Source organism: Nomascus leucogenys, chromosome 18, assembly GCF_006542625.1.
Source record: "Nomascus leucogenys isolate Asia chromosome 18, Asia_NLE_v1, whole genome shotgun sequence".
Taxonomy (NCBI): Eukaryota; Metazoa; Chordata; class Mammalia; order Primates; family Hylobatidae; genus Nomascus; species Nomascus leucogenys.
Window position 1 is genome coordinate 75501158 of NC_044398.1, and position 14266 is coordinate 75515423.

A 14266-nucleotide genomic window follows, 5' to 3' on the forward strand; every position below is an offset into this window, starting at 1 on the left:
AAACTAGTAATCTTTAAAGATACAAGTGATCATGGACTTATGATTTTAGCTTAGAATTTAAGAAAAAAATCAAATAAACTTCTTGTCAAGTATATGCCTGATAAATACATGTTTGGATTTCAAAAGAATATTGAGGTGCTAAAATAATTACACACCTTTTATTCCCTAAGCCCGTAAAAAATGACACTGTAGAATATTTATACCACCTTAAAATCTTCAAGGAAAGTGTGATTCTGTAATCTTTCTCAGTTTAACATTCCAATATTTAATAACTTGAAATTCTTCCTAATACCTAATCTACAACCTTCCAGCTGTAAAAATTAAGACAACTGTGGGATATTTTATGCTCTTGGTAGGGAAGCAGAACAATTTGTTACCAGCAATCAAACTGTAATAAGTGTTCCAAAACCAGAAAATGGTTTTTGAGGCCAACATTTAGCTTTCTTTTTTACAGGCTACTCAAACTCATTTTCTCATTCCCTTATATGTACTTCTCAGTATTTCCCCGCTATCCTCTCCCAAGTTGTCTGTATCTCTTAAAAAAGTTGCATAGGTGGCCAGTGATATCCCCAAAAGACTCGTACAACTAACATACAATTATATGAAAGAATGATTCTCAATAACAATGCAATAATAACTGAATCTTATTTAATTGGTGGTGATAAAATAATGAAATAAACAAAAGGGAATAAGCATGAGTCTGAGAGACAAAGTATGTGGGTTTTTATTAAATACTCTCCAGGGAAAGGATACCCTGATCAGAGAACTCAACTATCTTGTCTCTAGCAGTTACCCTGACATCAAAGAGCTATATTCAGGTAGGCAGAGCTTGATGGCATTATTATTATAGTTATTAATTAATATATTAAGAAAATAATCTATGCACTACCCCATATTTTTATTCAGTGCTTACTGAATAATTTTTCAGTAATAAATTGGCCTACCGGGTAGGTTTGTTTCGGTGAGAAAATATGCAGATTTCAATAGAATTGAATGAATATAAACTATGTGGCTAGATTTCTTATTATAAATTAATAAATCCAAATTTATATCTATATTTACTCTTTTGATATTCATTTCTAATATTAAATCCTAAAAGTCTCTTATCACTTAAAGTTTGGAACAAATATGGTACTCAACCACTTGTAGATTATTCTATCAATCATCTAATTGAGGTAAGTAGAAGAGAAAACTTTCAAGTTTGGTGATCTGTAAGTAAAATATAACAATGGCCACAAATATATTTCCACTGGAAAGAGTAAAAATTAATGTGAAGTCTTAAAGTTATGTCATATTCTCTTTTTATAAGTTATTTTATGTTTCCACTACAACACACTGGGATTCTGCAATCTTAAATCAAAATTACGGAGCCCACACATCTTTACACACAAACATCTCCATTCATCTCATTTCAGAGTTATGAGCACCCTCTAGTATAAAAAGAGTAAATTCTATATTTACCTAGAAAAGTAAGGACATTGCTACACTGAGAATTATTAGTGGCAGAGCTGTTTTAGTACTCTGCGTAGGGTGTGTTTGGAGGGCAAGAGAAAAGGGAAAAGAGGACACCACAGATCACTTTACAAAAGCCTTTAACTTTCTAACATGGGTTTTCCAGATTACAGAATTACATTTGTTTCCTAAGACATAATATGCCTTAGACATTATGTTATTTTCTGGCATCTCGCTGCTTTTAAGATAAAAACTTAACGTGGCCTATAAGGTGCAGTTACACTTGGCTTCTACCTTTTTCTCCTGTTTCTTTTGTGTGGTGTTTATTTGAGAGCACTGGGCACAGTGGCTTTCTCTCAGCTCTTCAAATACACAGGCTCAGGGTCTTCACAACGGTCCTCTCTCCACTCTTCACCAGATAACTCTTCTCACTCATCTACTTATCAAATATTTATTGAGTTCCCATATGAGCCAGGCATTGAGCTAGTCACTACACAAATAGCCATAAACAAGTCAGGTGGAATCCTTCCCCTCATGGCAATTACACTCCCATTATAATTATCAGCTCATTCATTTGACAAATATTAACTGAGCACCTACCATGAGCCAGGCACTGTTCTAGTCACTGGGGATACAGCTGTGAATAAGACAAAATATCTGCCCCCAAGGAAAATACTTCCTAGGGGGGAAAGTAGTAATACGCAAGATAAACAAGTAAAACAGATAGTATGTCAGGAAATGATAAATGTTAAGGAGAAATATAAGACAAGGAAAATGATAGGAAGTGTGTGTGTGTGTGTGTGTGTCTGTGTGTGTACGTGGATGTACAATATTAAGTAATGTTGTTAGAAAAGGCCTCATTTACATGATCATACTTAATAAGTAACCAAATAAGCAACATGATTATGGATTTTTAAAAGTGCTATGAAAGAAATAAACAGTATAATGTGAAACAGAGTAACTGAGGAAAGCCTTTTTAATAGCGAATAATCAGAAGGCCTGTCTGAAGAGAAACTGGCATTTGAGCTAAGACTGAAGAGTGAAATTGAGTCAGTATATGTGCCTTGGAATATTTTAACATGCTCCCCAAAGTACAAAAGGTTCAGATTCTCCTAAAGCAGTACCAGCATTATCAGCTATACTGAAATGTTATCACGGATGACAGAGATTCATAGAGGAAATGAAAACATTTATTGAATGTCATGTGCCAGGTAAATAAAAGACAATTTGCATGCTTGTCATACCTTTCTGTTATCTGAAGTTTACAAGAACAACCTGGCTGCTGTTCACTGAAAAAAAGTGTCCAAAACTGAGTAAAATCTATTAATGGTCAATTTTAGGTCATAGTAATAGTTTATGGTGAACATTTTTTTAATTTAAAATATTCTGATAAAAATATGCTGTTCCATCCATCATGACACCATGTATTAGATCATGTGTTCCCATTTATGGTTCAGGATATATGGCCTACTGATAAAACATTCTTCAGTTCTACATGTAAAATAAGCAGTAACATGTACAACACACTATTTATGCATTTACGTGCGAACACTTAAGTCCATGTAAACAGTGACAAACTTCATAGACAATAAAAATTTCCCATAAATAAACAAAGCTATGATGTCTATAAAGTTTCTTTGATTTTGCGGTCTTAAATCTACCTGTAGATGAACAATCACCTCTTAATAATTAACAGTAAATTATGTACTGGATATTGTTAACCTATACTGAACCATTAAGTGTACTGGAAAACAATATTTGAGATATGATTTAAGTGACAGAATAAAGAAATAAAGAGCTAAAGCTGAGGCTGAGCCTTGAATTAATCTATGCTTTTTGGGAAGCAGTCAAAAGACTACCCACGGCCCCTACATCATATAGGCTCATTAGTGACTTCCTTCCTACGTTCAAACTTATTGTTATTACTGCAGTATGCTTTTTGGTAATTCAGTTTTTGTAATTCTTTTCTAATAAAAAAGAGGAGATTAATGGAAAATGGAAGAGACAACAGATTCTCCAGAGTTTTACAGGAAAGAGCTTATTACTCTAAAAAGGCAAAGAAACATTTCTTGGACATACTGATACTGCTGTTTTATTTGCAATGTATTTTCATCCAGGAATCATCCAAGGCCCCTTAGAAACCTACAACAGAGCTAGCAGATATTTTCAGATGATCTAGTAAGAACCTAGCTTTGCAGGTTACTTGTCTATACTTGTATTTTACCTTGAAGACATCCTATCTTTTTATATAAGGTAAAAGAAAAGAAATTCACTCAATTCCAGGACTCAAGAGTTTCAGACATCTGATAACTTATGATCCTAAAAAATGACTTCAGAGAAGGTCTCCCGACCACCTCTCCCAAAAAAGACTGGGACAATACAGGGACTTTTGAGAATATTTTTAGTAACAGACATTAGCTGATAAAAATTAGTAACAAGTGTCTTGTGAAACAAAATACATCTGCTACCTGTGTTTCATTAACATAATTACTATTCCTAATAGAAAACAGAACTGACATCAATTAGGACTTTATTTATTTATTTATTTATTTATTTACTTTGGAGTAGGTATATCACATTCTGTATTTTTAGTTTCCTCACCTATAAAATATTATATAATAATTATGGTTTGTTTGTTTGTTTTTTGAGATGGAGTTTTGCTCTTGTTGCCCAGGCTGGAGTGCAGTGGCACGATCTCAGCTCACTGCAACCCCCACCTTCTGGGTTCAAGCCCTTCTCCAGCCTCAGCCTCCTGAGTAGCTGAGATTACAGGCATGTGCCACCACAACTGGCTAATTTTGTATTTTCAGTAGAGACAGGGTTTCTCCAAGTTGGTCAGGCTGGTCTCGAACTCCCAACCTCAGGTGATCCACCTGCCTCAGGCTCCCAAAGTGCTGGGATTACAGGCGTGAGCTACCGCGCCTGGCCAATAATTATGATTTTTATCAACTCAATCTGAAGTAGCTCAGAAAAAAGTCACTACACAAATACCAGAAACTATATATCATTTATAGGATACTGCATTATAGAACTATATTATTCTGTATATTGTACTGTACTGTTTTGTTCTTTGTATTTATAGCCATTACAACCTCCTCACAACTTCTATAGGAATTTAAGAACACTTGAAAAATAAGAAAAGATGATATGCAAGAATAATAGTGAAAAATGTTGCCCTGAGTAAAATAAAACAGAAAAATTTTCATGTAAATTTCCAAACATAACTAACATGTATATTAATGAACCTACTCACTAAGAATTCAGGCAGGATTTTTCATAACTACAGATGTAATCATTGGTAACCCAGCAATGACTACTTCATGGCCAAGTGAAAGAGATGGAAAGCTGATCACTTCTGCAGTATAGATCCTTTGGTAGTTCTTTTCTTTTTCTTTTTTCTTTTTCTCTTTTCTTTCTTTTTTTTTTTTTTTTTTTTAAGATGGAGTCTCCCTCTGTAGCCCAGGCTGGATTGGAGTGCAGTGGCACTATGTCGGCTCACTGCAACCTCCACTTCCCGGGTTCAAGCAATTCTCCTGCCTCAGCTTCCTGAGTAGCTGAGACTACAGGCGTGCGCCACCACGCCCAGCAAATTTTTGTATTTTTAGTAGAGATGAGGTTTCACAGTGTTAGCCAGGATGGTCTCGATCTCCTGACCTCTTGATCCACCCACCTCGGCCTCCCAAAGAGGTGGGATTACAGGCGTGAGCCACCACACCCGGCCCATTCTGCAGTTCTTTAAAATCCTTTCTGACATCATGAGAGACCCGCTAGTTGAAAGGGAATCATTTCATGATTTTTCAACACCAGATGTATCCCCTCTCAAAAATTCTAAAATGTTCTCCTAAGTCTACAGCAACCGTATTTAATGTTCATTTCAGCATGCTATACTCAGACAGCTACCTAAATCAGGGCTGGTTTGTTTTTCCCTTCAGCTGCCATCTGAAGAATGATTTGCTTACCCACTGGACTCTGACCTTTGAAGCCAGTATTGTTTTCCAAAGTAGTATTTAGAATTGTTTAAAACTTTAGGGATTCGCCAGATATAAACCAGCGTAGATTTGTGTAAACTGACACAAGTTCAGAGGTGGGAGTGATTGTAAAGAATCAATTATGACTCAATACACTTTGTTAGTAACATATAGCACTTAAAAAAATAACACAATCATTTTCATACAGTATATGAATCTAGGGAAACCATTATTTTGCTACAAATCTAAGTGAAAAGGATTCACGATAAAATACTTAAAACTGTATAGGTCTGTAAGATGCTAATGTCTTTCTCAAAGTTTTCCAATTTTATTTTCTATCTATTACAGAAGTCTTTATAAACAAAACATATTAAGAATATAAAGGCAAGCCACACACGGTGGCTCACGCCTGTAATCCCAACACTTTGGGAGGCCGAGGCGGGCTGATCACTTGAGGTCAGGAGTTCAAGACCAGCCTGGCCAACATGGTGAAACCCCATCTCTACTAAAAATACAAAACAGCCAGGTGTGGTGGTGCGTGCCTGTAATCCCAGCTATTCAGAGGCTGAGGTGAGAGAATCTCTTGAACCTAGGAAGTGGAGGTTGTAGTGAGCCAAAATTGTGCCACTGCACTCCAGCCTGGGTGACAGAGCAAAACTCCATCTCAAATAAAAAGAATATAAAAGCAGAATATCAGGAACATAAAGTAAAAATATGTAATTTTGTATTCTTTATCTCATTTCAAATCAATTAGTCTGAACTGAATTAGATATATAGATATAGCAAGAAGAATTAAGTCAATTTTTTATTAATTTATTTGAGAGAGAAAAAGACTATATCGTATAGCCATAGATTCTATAAAACTGATAATATAAATTATCTAATGTAGAAATTTGCAGGTGGAGTTAAAAACCCAGTTTCCAATAGAAAATAAAAATATAGATTATTTCACTTGCTAACAAAGAAATGAGACATAGATACGAATAATGTAACAGAAATTTTCTAAGTTCATTTGATCATGAATTTCAACGTATTAATCCATAAGTATATATAGAAAGACTATGATTAAAGTTCGACTGACTTTTATTGAAACAAACAACCTAAGAACAAAAGAAACTAGAACCATACAAAATAAGATTAAGGATAAGCCAAAGTTTTACACAAGGTTCTACATATCATATAATCACACACAATCTTTAAATCTAGTGCACAAATATGCTGCTAAAGCCTAACAAGAATAATAATAATACACTTGTCACCCAAGAGATATTTAAGAAAACACTTCCCTTTATTCTGTACCCAAACAGGATACATACAGTGCAATGATCCAGTACAATACTACCCTGACACTTAATTATTATTATTTCTAAAAGAGGATTTAAAAGACTATTTGCCTGAAAATAGAAATCAGGCCGGGCGCAGTGGCTCACGCCTGTAATCCTAGCTCTTTGGGAGGCCAAGGTGGGCAGATCACTTGAGGCCAGGAGTTCGAGACCAGCCTGGCCAACATGGCGAAACCCCGTCTCTACTAAAAATACAAAAATCAGCCGGGCATGATGGTGCACGCCTGTATTCCCAGCTACTCAGGAGACTGAGGCAGGAGAATTGCTTGAACCTAGGAGACAGAGGTTACAGTGAGCCAAGATTGCACCACTGCACTCCAGCGTGGGCAACAGAGCGAGACTCTGTCTCAAAAAAAAAAAAGAAAAGAAAAAAAGAAAAAAAAAGAAATCCAGGATTTCAACTTATTTTTTAAATCTGAATTTTTTTGGTAAGCAATTTGACATATTAAAAACCAATTTTTTCATTCACTATGCTTATATTGTGTTCTTAATAAGCACATATCCACTAAAATCTTGCTCTATGAAACTTAAAAAGAATTTTATTCATTTTCTGATGTAGACACTGTGACATTTTTAAGGCAGACATGCAGAGTAAATTATGATGCCTACATTTTTTTTCTTCCATAGCAATTTTCCCTGTTTCACTACTTGAGCTAATGTCATCTTGTTCCTGCTTGGTTGTGGTGCTGGAATGTGGGCAGTGGATGAAGCAACATGAAGTGACTTAGTACTATCAAGTATGAATAAAAGTAAAGCTGTCTAGCTAATGTAAAAATGCCCTAATTTAGCTCAATTACAAGAGTATCAGAAAAGTGGCAGAGGGATTTTAAAGCCATAACATTCCAAAAGATGAAATAAAGTTGGCATCATAAATTCAAGATTTAAAGAAAAAACACATTAAGAATTACTAAAATTCTACCTGCATCCCTCACAAGAAATCTGTAATGTGCTTAACTTAGGATTATTGAAACATTTAGAAAAAATATTGTACATATGATATCAGAAAAACTGCAGTGTCAAAAGCCATATTTAAATTAAAGATATTACTAGAGGGAACCGACATTCATCATAATTCCATCTTAACGTCTGTGTCATGGAAGAACACATATAAATGACGAAACATAAGGATGAAGACTTCTTACCCCATATTTACATTGGCGGGAAGTTGCTCCATACTGGAAACGACATTGCTCATCAGCATCATACACCTGACCTGGGGCCACAGCTGGATAAAGAAAGTCACGCTTGGGAGGCTCATTATCAAGGCAAGTACCACGGCCTGAACTGTTCAACATAAAGGATCAAAGGAAATTAGGTACTCTATGGACTATTTCAGTCACAATTATGAAACCATGTGTTGAGCTTTGTTTTAATAACTTGATGAATGAAAAACAATACATTCTCCCAATAAATAATCACATGGCAGAACAGAATAGCTTTACTGAAACCTGAATAAGAGCTCCAAATAATTCATTTCAGCACCAAGACACAATAAAATCATTTCAGACAACAATCTGAAAATGTCACGTTGGCCTTGATTTAAACTAATTTCTCAAGGAATCAAAACAGAATTTCATATTGCTCTAAGCTTCTTGTTTGTTTTTATTGAAAATATAACCACATCTGGTAGTAGAATTAAAAACATGAAATGCAGAAAATTTAAAAAAAAAATTATGGTTGTAATCCTTAAAGACCTAATTTATATAGTTCCACCTTGGGCAGAACAATAGATGTTATGTTAAGGCATGTCCATAGGTTCTTGAAATATTTCACTAATAAATGGGTTGAATGACAGATGAGGCCAACGACCAAAGTTTTCCTCTCAAATATATTAGAAGTGTTTAGTCTCTCAAAAATTTCATATTTCATCTAGGATCATCAGAATTGGAAAAGAGAATGTTCTCTTCTTTGTATAATTTCTGCGTTTCAAGCTATGCCTGCACTCAAACATAATATTTTAATTCAGTGGAACAAATAACATAAAGGTTGCCAAAACCCAGACAAAATACCTTAGTTTAAAGAGCTTTAAACCTTGCTAAATATAATTGTTCATTTTTATTTAGTCAGTGTGCATAAAATAGGACAGATGCTTTTTTACTTTCATTTCACATGTGAGTAAGTTAGAATTTTTAAAGAATTCGTATGCCAACATTTAAAAATTTTTTCCAACATTCTTGTCCATTGTGCCAGCACTTGTGTTTTTTTTTTTTCCCAAATCTTTTCCATCCACTTTGCCAAAGGAAAATAATTTCACAAGTAGAAGTTCCTCAACTGTTATTTAGGACAGTACAATTTTTCATTTATAGATAACTAAGAAAGAACTATGCATAACAATGACTTTGCTATTCACTTAAAAGTTTCTCATATTCTTATCATGTCAATGTGTTCTATAAAAAGGTATGTTCACACACAGCAGCAAATTAATACCTTTTAAAAACTGAACCACACTATTCCTAAGGTGATATAAAGACCAAAGAGACAGACTACTGTCTTCTTTATATCCTTCTCCTTTCTCTCATGCCCTCCTAATTTTTTAATCAATAAGAAATATTTAGATGGAACATTAAGTATGGTACTGATATAGATGGATTTTAGCACTGGCTACTACAATCATTTCATTTGTCACTGCTCAAGGTATCTAACTAACAAAGAACAACCTTTTTTCACCCAGCTATCCAGTTTTCATAACAGAACACTTTTTTATTTCCTTTTTATTATACTTTTATAAATTGACATGTACCTCAGCAAGAAAAATTACCTCTAGATGAATTTTTTAAATAATGCTTTTTTGGTTTTATTAAGTAAAATATCTTTAATCTTTAAGGATATGCAAACTTTAGGCAAATGTAATGCTACTAGTAAATTTTAAATTATATATTAAGGTTAATGACAAAGAGGTCATATTTGAATAGTATAATGGAAAAAGAACCATTTTAATAATATGGATATTGGTGAGATAACTGAATTAGTAGTTTAATTCCCCAATTTTCTTCTAAAATATCTGTTTCATTTCTATTGACAATAAAATTATAAATATCTTTATGAAAGGAATTAAATATGTAATAAAAATACAATAACAAGTTAAGTACTACTATAAATCTTTTTTATGGAAAACATTTATTTTAAATTGTGTACTGAAGTAGGTATCCAATAGGCAAAAAATATTTACAATGGCATAACCAAAAAAGTGTAGGACATATTCACCTAAGTGACACCAGCTTTTGGTGACACCAACTTATTTTATTTAAATTTTAAAATAATTACTTTTAGTAATACATAAAATTAACCCAGAATCAGAGGAAGAACTGTGTAGATCCCAAAGAAGAGTTTAAGAATAGATATCCTGAGGAAAAAATTCTTTTCTGATGGCAAACTGGAAACTGACTTAACCCAGAGGGAAGCAAGAATAATTGCTTCATCTAAAATTATTGTTTCAATATATTAATATTAGTGGTTTTCTAATCATGGTTCACGTTCTTTAAAAAATACCAAACCAGAGGACAACTGCAATGGCCTTCATACCACCAAGAATGCCATGAACTGCAGGCACCTGTGGTCAAAACTCTCCTAAGGAAGTTTATCCCAAAAGTATATTTTTGTTTTAGTTCTTTGGAAGCAACTATTGCTTTGTATTAATGTAGTCTAGACAAGTCTTGTTCTCCCTTTCCAGTATATTTTTACAGAAGAATAAAACACCATATGAAATAAAATATAAAGGAAAACCATATGGATCTTTAAAAATGAACCAGCATTTAGAAACATGGAATAAACAGAGGACTTTTGAAATGTATTTGGCTATACTTGTACAAATTAGCAAGGCTTACAAGTCAAGTGTCTTCCAGTAAAGCAAATGTGGGGATATATCTGCAAGGTGGATTTAAATTGGTTGTACATTTCTACAGGTTTACTACATGTGTAGTACATTTTCCTTCTAGTAACCATATCTGGTATATACAGTAAAACCTTGATTTAAATATTTGAGGGATGGGATAGTTTTCCTGTTTTAATTCTTTTGCTTTTGTTTTAAGATGGGATCTCGCTTTGTCACCCAGGCTGGAGTGAAGTGGCATGATCACAGCTAACTGCAGCCTTGAACTACTGGGCTCAAGTGATCCTCCCACCTCAGCCTCCCGAGGAGCTGGGACCAGAGGCATGCCTGGCTAATTTCTGTATCTTTTGTAGATACTGAGTCTCATTATCTTGCCCAGGCTGGTCTAGAACTCCTGGTCTCAAGAGATCTTCCTGCCTTGGCCTCCCAAAGTGCTGGGATTATAGGCATGAACCACTGCATCTGGCCTATATTTTAATTCTTAACTAAGGGTTAAGCAAGAAAAATGCTTTTTGCACTATGTTAACCAAAATTTGTCTGCTACTTTCCTGCTATGTTCAAGTAACTAAAGTCTATAGATGATAATTATTAGTTACTAATTAATTCTTAAAATAATTCTGGATATTTTCATGCCTCTGAGTCATCAATTACCATTATGAAATATTACAGATATAGGTACAGAGGTAGAAGACATAGATGTGAGCAATATATATTTAACCCTGGGAGTGCTTTTCCTTATTTCTTTTCTATGAAAATTCTCAAGTGCTTAATTCCAGTAATATCCCTCATTTCCCCCCATCCCCAAAGGTAACTACTATTCTAACTTTTTATAATAATAATTTCCTTGCTTTGCTTAATAATTTTACTGTCTAATTATTCATCTGCCAGTTTTGAGACTCTATATAAAAGTAGTCACACTGTGGGTAGTCTTTTGTGGCTTTATTCTTTTGCTCAATATTGTGAATACGAGATACTTCTATGTTGATGTGTGTAAATGTAATTGTAGCCTGTTCATTTTTATTGTTCTTTAATGTTCCATTTATAAGTATGTCACAATTATTTATAATTCCTCTACTAATAAACATCTGGATTATTTCCAATTCCTAAGAATTGCAAATTATGCTGATATGAACACTTTTTGTATGTCTCCTGGTATAAATGTGTAAATCTATTAGGTTGGTGCAAAAGTAATTGTGTGTTTCCAATTACTTTAATGGCAAAAAACACAATTACTTTTGTGCCAACCTAATATTTCCTTTCATAAAATATTAGATATAGGTTGTCTTATAGCTAATTGAGATATAACTATACAATTCTTACAATGTCCAGTGTTATTTATGCTACTATCAAAATTATAATAGCACTGTAGTGATATTATATACAAATCTTCTCATCAAATAATTTTAAACATAGATGGTTTGTATGTTGGTGTAATACGCAAATTTTTCCACTCAGAAAACATGAATCTCACTCATTATTAAATGTAGAATAGTGTTAGTCTCCATCTATGATATGTAGTTACAACTTATTATTAAACATATACTTGTCAGATCAAAATTGTACATATAAAAAGTAGACCTGTGATGATTTCCCTAGCAGCATATAATCACAACTAAAAACCCAAACCCTAGTTAATATCTACAGCAACACAGATAATTATTGAATTCCTAGACTCTATTTTTGTTTATGCTTCTAAGACTAAGCAAAAAAATGCATTAGTTTTATAATATACTTCTCCCTTGATTATGAAATTCATAGTAAATCGAAGTATATTTACATTTCCCAAAATGTTTGCAGTATGATGAGAAAGTCATATTTTATGAATTCTACTTCTAATTTAGAGAGGTCTTATTTACATAATCCAAAAATTAGCCTTGAATATAGGAATATGACTTAGAGCTCGGTCATCAGCAAAAATTTACAGATCCCTATGTAAAATATGCACTCATGGCTTTGTTTCCAGAACACATTAGGATGTACTCTTAATTATGATTTTAGATGTATTTTCACTAAAACAGTTATACCATAAAATATGAATTTTAGTCTATAATACAGTGGGTCAATCTAAAAAATAAATCTTTCTATATAACCCTGTATATATCTTAACAGTCTCTTAACAACAACAAAAAGTTAACACTTAATGCCACCTCCTATTTTTATTCCACTAAGTTGTGCTGATTCATATAAATTAAGCAAAATAGCATTGGGTTGATATCATCTATAGTAAGTCAACTGTCTTACGCACTATAGTCTCATAAACTGCTTTGTCAGTCTTCTCAATGAAGCTAACAATGCACTGCCTTCTAAGGCAAATCTTTTTCTCTCACCCTTAATATAACTGAGCTTGAAGCTTTCAAGACACAAATACTGTATTGAGAATGGTTTACCCTTTTCCCCCTATATGTAATTATGACTTATCAAAGTTACTATGGTTAGAGTAAGGTTCCCCAAATGTATCAGATAAACAGAAGGAGGAGAAACCTGTTTTGCCAAGCTCTTAGATTCTACATTTTTTTAAAAAGGTCCCATCTATAAAGATTGTTTTTTATACAACAGTCTGATGTTGACCTTTGAAGGTCATTGCTAGAGAGCAAATGTGAGTGCTTTGGTCATCTTGCTCATCTTATATCCGTTCTCTTGTAGATCTACAATCACCTTTCTTCCTAGGTCAACTCCGACTGTAACATTGCTTCTCTTAATATGTTCAGCTTCCATTCTTTCTGTGAAAATGTCTACTCTGTATTTAATTTGGAACTGTAGGAAATTTTGCTATGGATCTTTGACAGTTCAAAAAAGTTAACAGACTTTAATTTTAATAGAGCAAGAGTTGATTCACAGAGCCCCCATAATTTTTGAAACCTTTATGAAATTATTCTGTACTATTGCTAAGTGGTGGAAAATGTATGAAAAACTGGCTTAAATTACTTCTGGCTGTCTTCCACTGCCTGGTAAATTGGCCCATAGTCATCAATGAGTGTGAGCCATAATACCAGGTTCACCTTTCTCTATAGTCTAAATAAATAAATAAATCAGTCCCGCAGGCAGATAGGAAAGACACTACCTGCAAAGCCGTCGCCGGAAAACATCAGAAGCTGGCATAACACGTCCATTTTAACGGAAATGGGTTCTTTATTATTTAATCAGGACGGCTTCTGGGCGATTCATGAACCACTTATTGAATCACCGAGTTTAAGAAATCTGAAAAAAAATATTGGGAGTTGGTAAACACCATCTCCTGATTGATCAATAGCACCTAGTGTTTTAGAATGACACGAGAGACTTTGTATTCTATTGGCCATGGAATCGTTTTCAGTTGAACATAGTGAATAGTGAATCTCTATAAATCATAGAAAGCTCATTGTTAAAATCCACCATCATCTTTGGCCTATACAGCTACTAGGTAGAGAAAGGTATGCGTTTTGTTGGCTGGGCTGCAGTTCCTAAACAATTCATCTTTCAAGATTCTTTTTCTTGAGAAGAGAAGCTAAAATAAAATGTTATGAGCCTTTTCGAGCCAACTATAAAACATAAATGTAACCTCAATCCCTGATCAAAATAGCACTGGATTTAAAAAAATATCACACATAGCTGTTAAAGCAATTAAGTTCACTGCATTAATAAAAAGGAACAAAGAAATTCAAGAAAGTTACTGTTATGTCTTTGTGCTCCGGTGA

The 14266-nt window shown here is 33.8% G+C and overlaps 1 protein-coding gene across 1 annotated transcript in view; it reads right to left on the reverse strand.

Annotated features, from left to right (window-relative positions):
- The window catches only part of ADAMTS6 (ADAM metallopeptidase with thrombospondin type 1 motif 6), a 335185-nt gene that overhangs the window by 138443 nt on the left and 182476 nt on the right, over positions 1-14266 (reverse strand). Inside the window, exon 11 of the mRNA XM_003265987.2 lies at positions 7906-8047. Within this exon, the coding sequence (XP_003266035.1) occupies positions 7906-8047 (142 nt within the window). The remainder of the gene's footprint in view (positions 1-7905; positions 8048-14266) is intronic.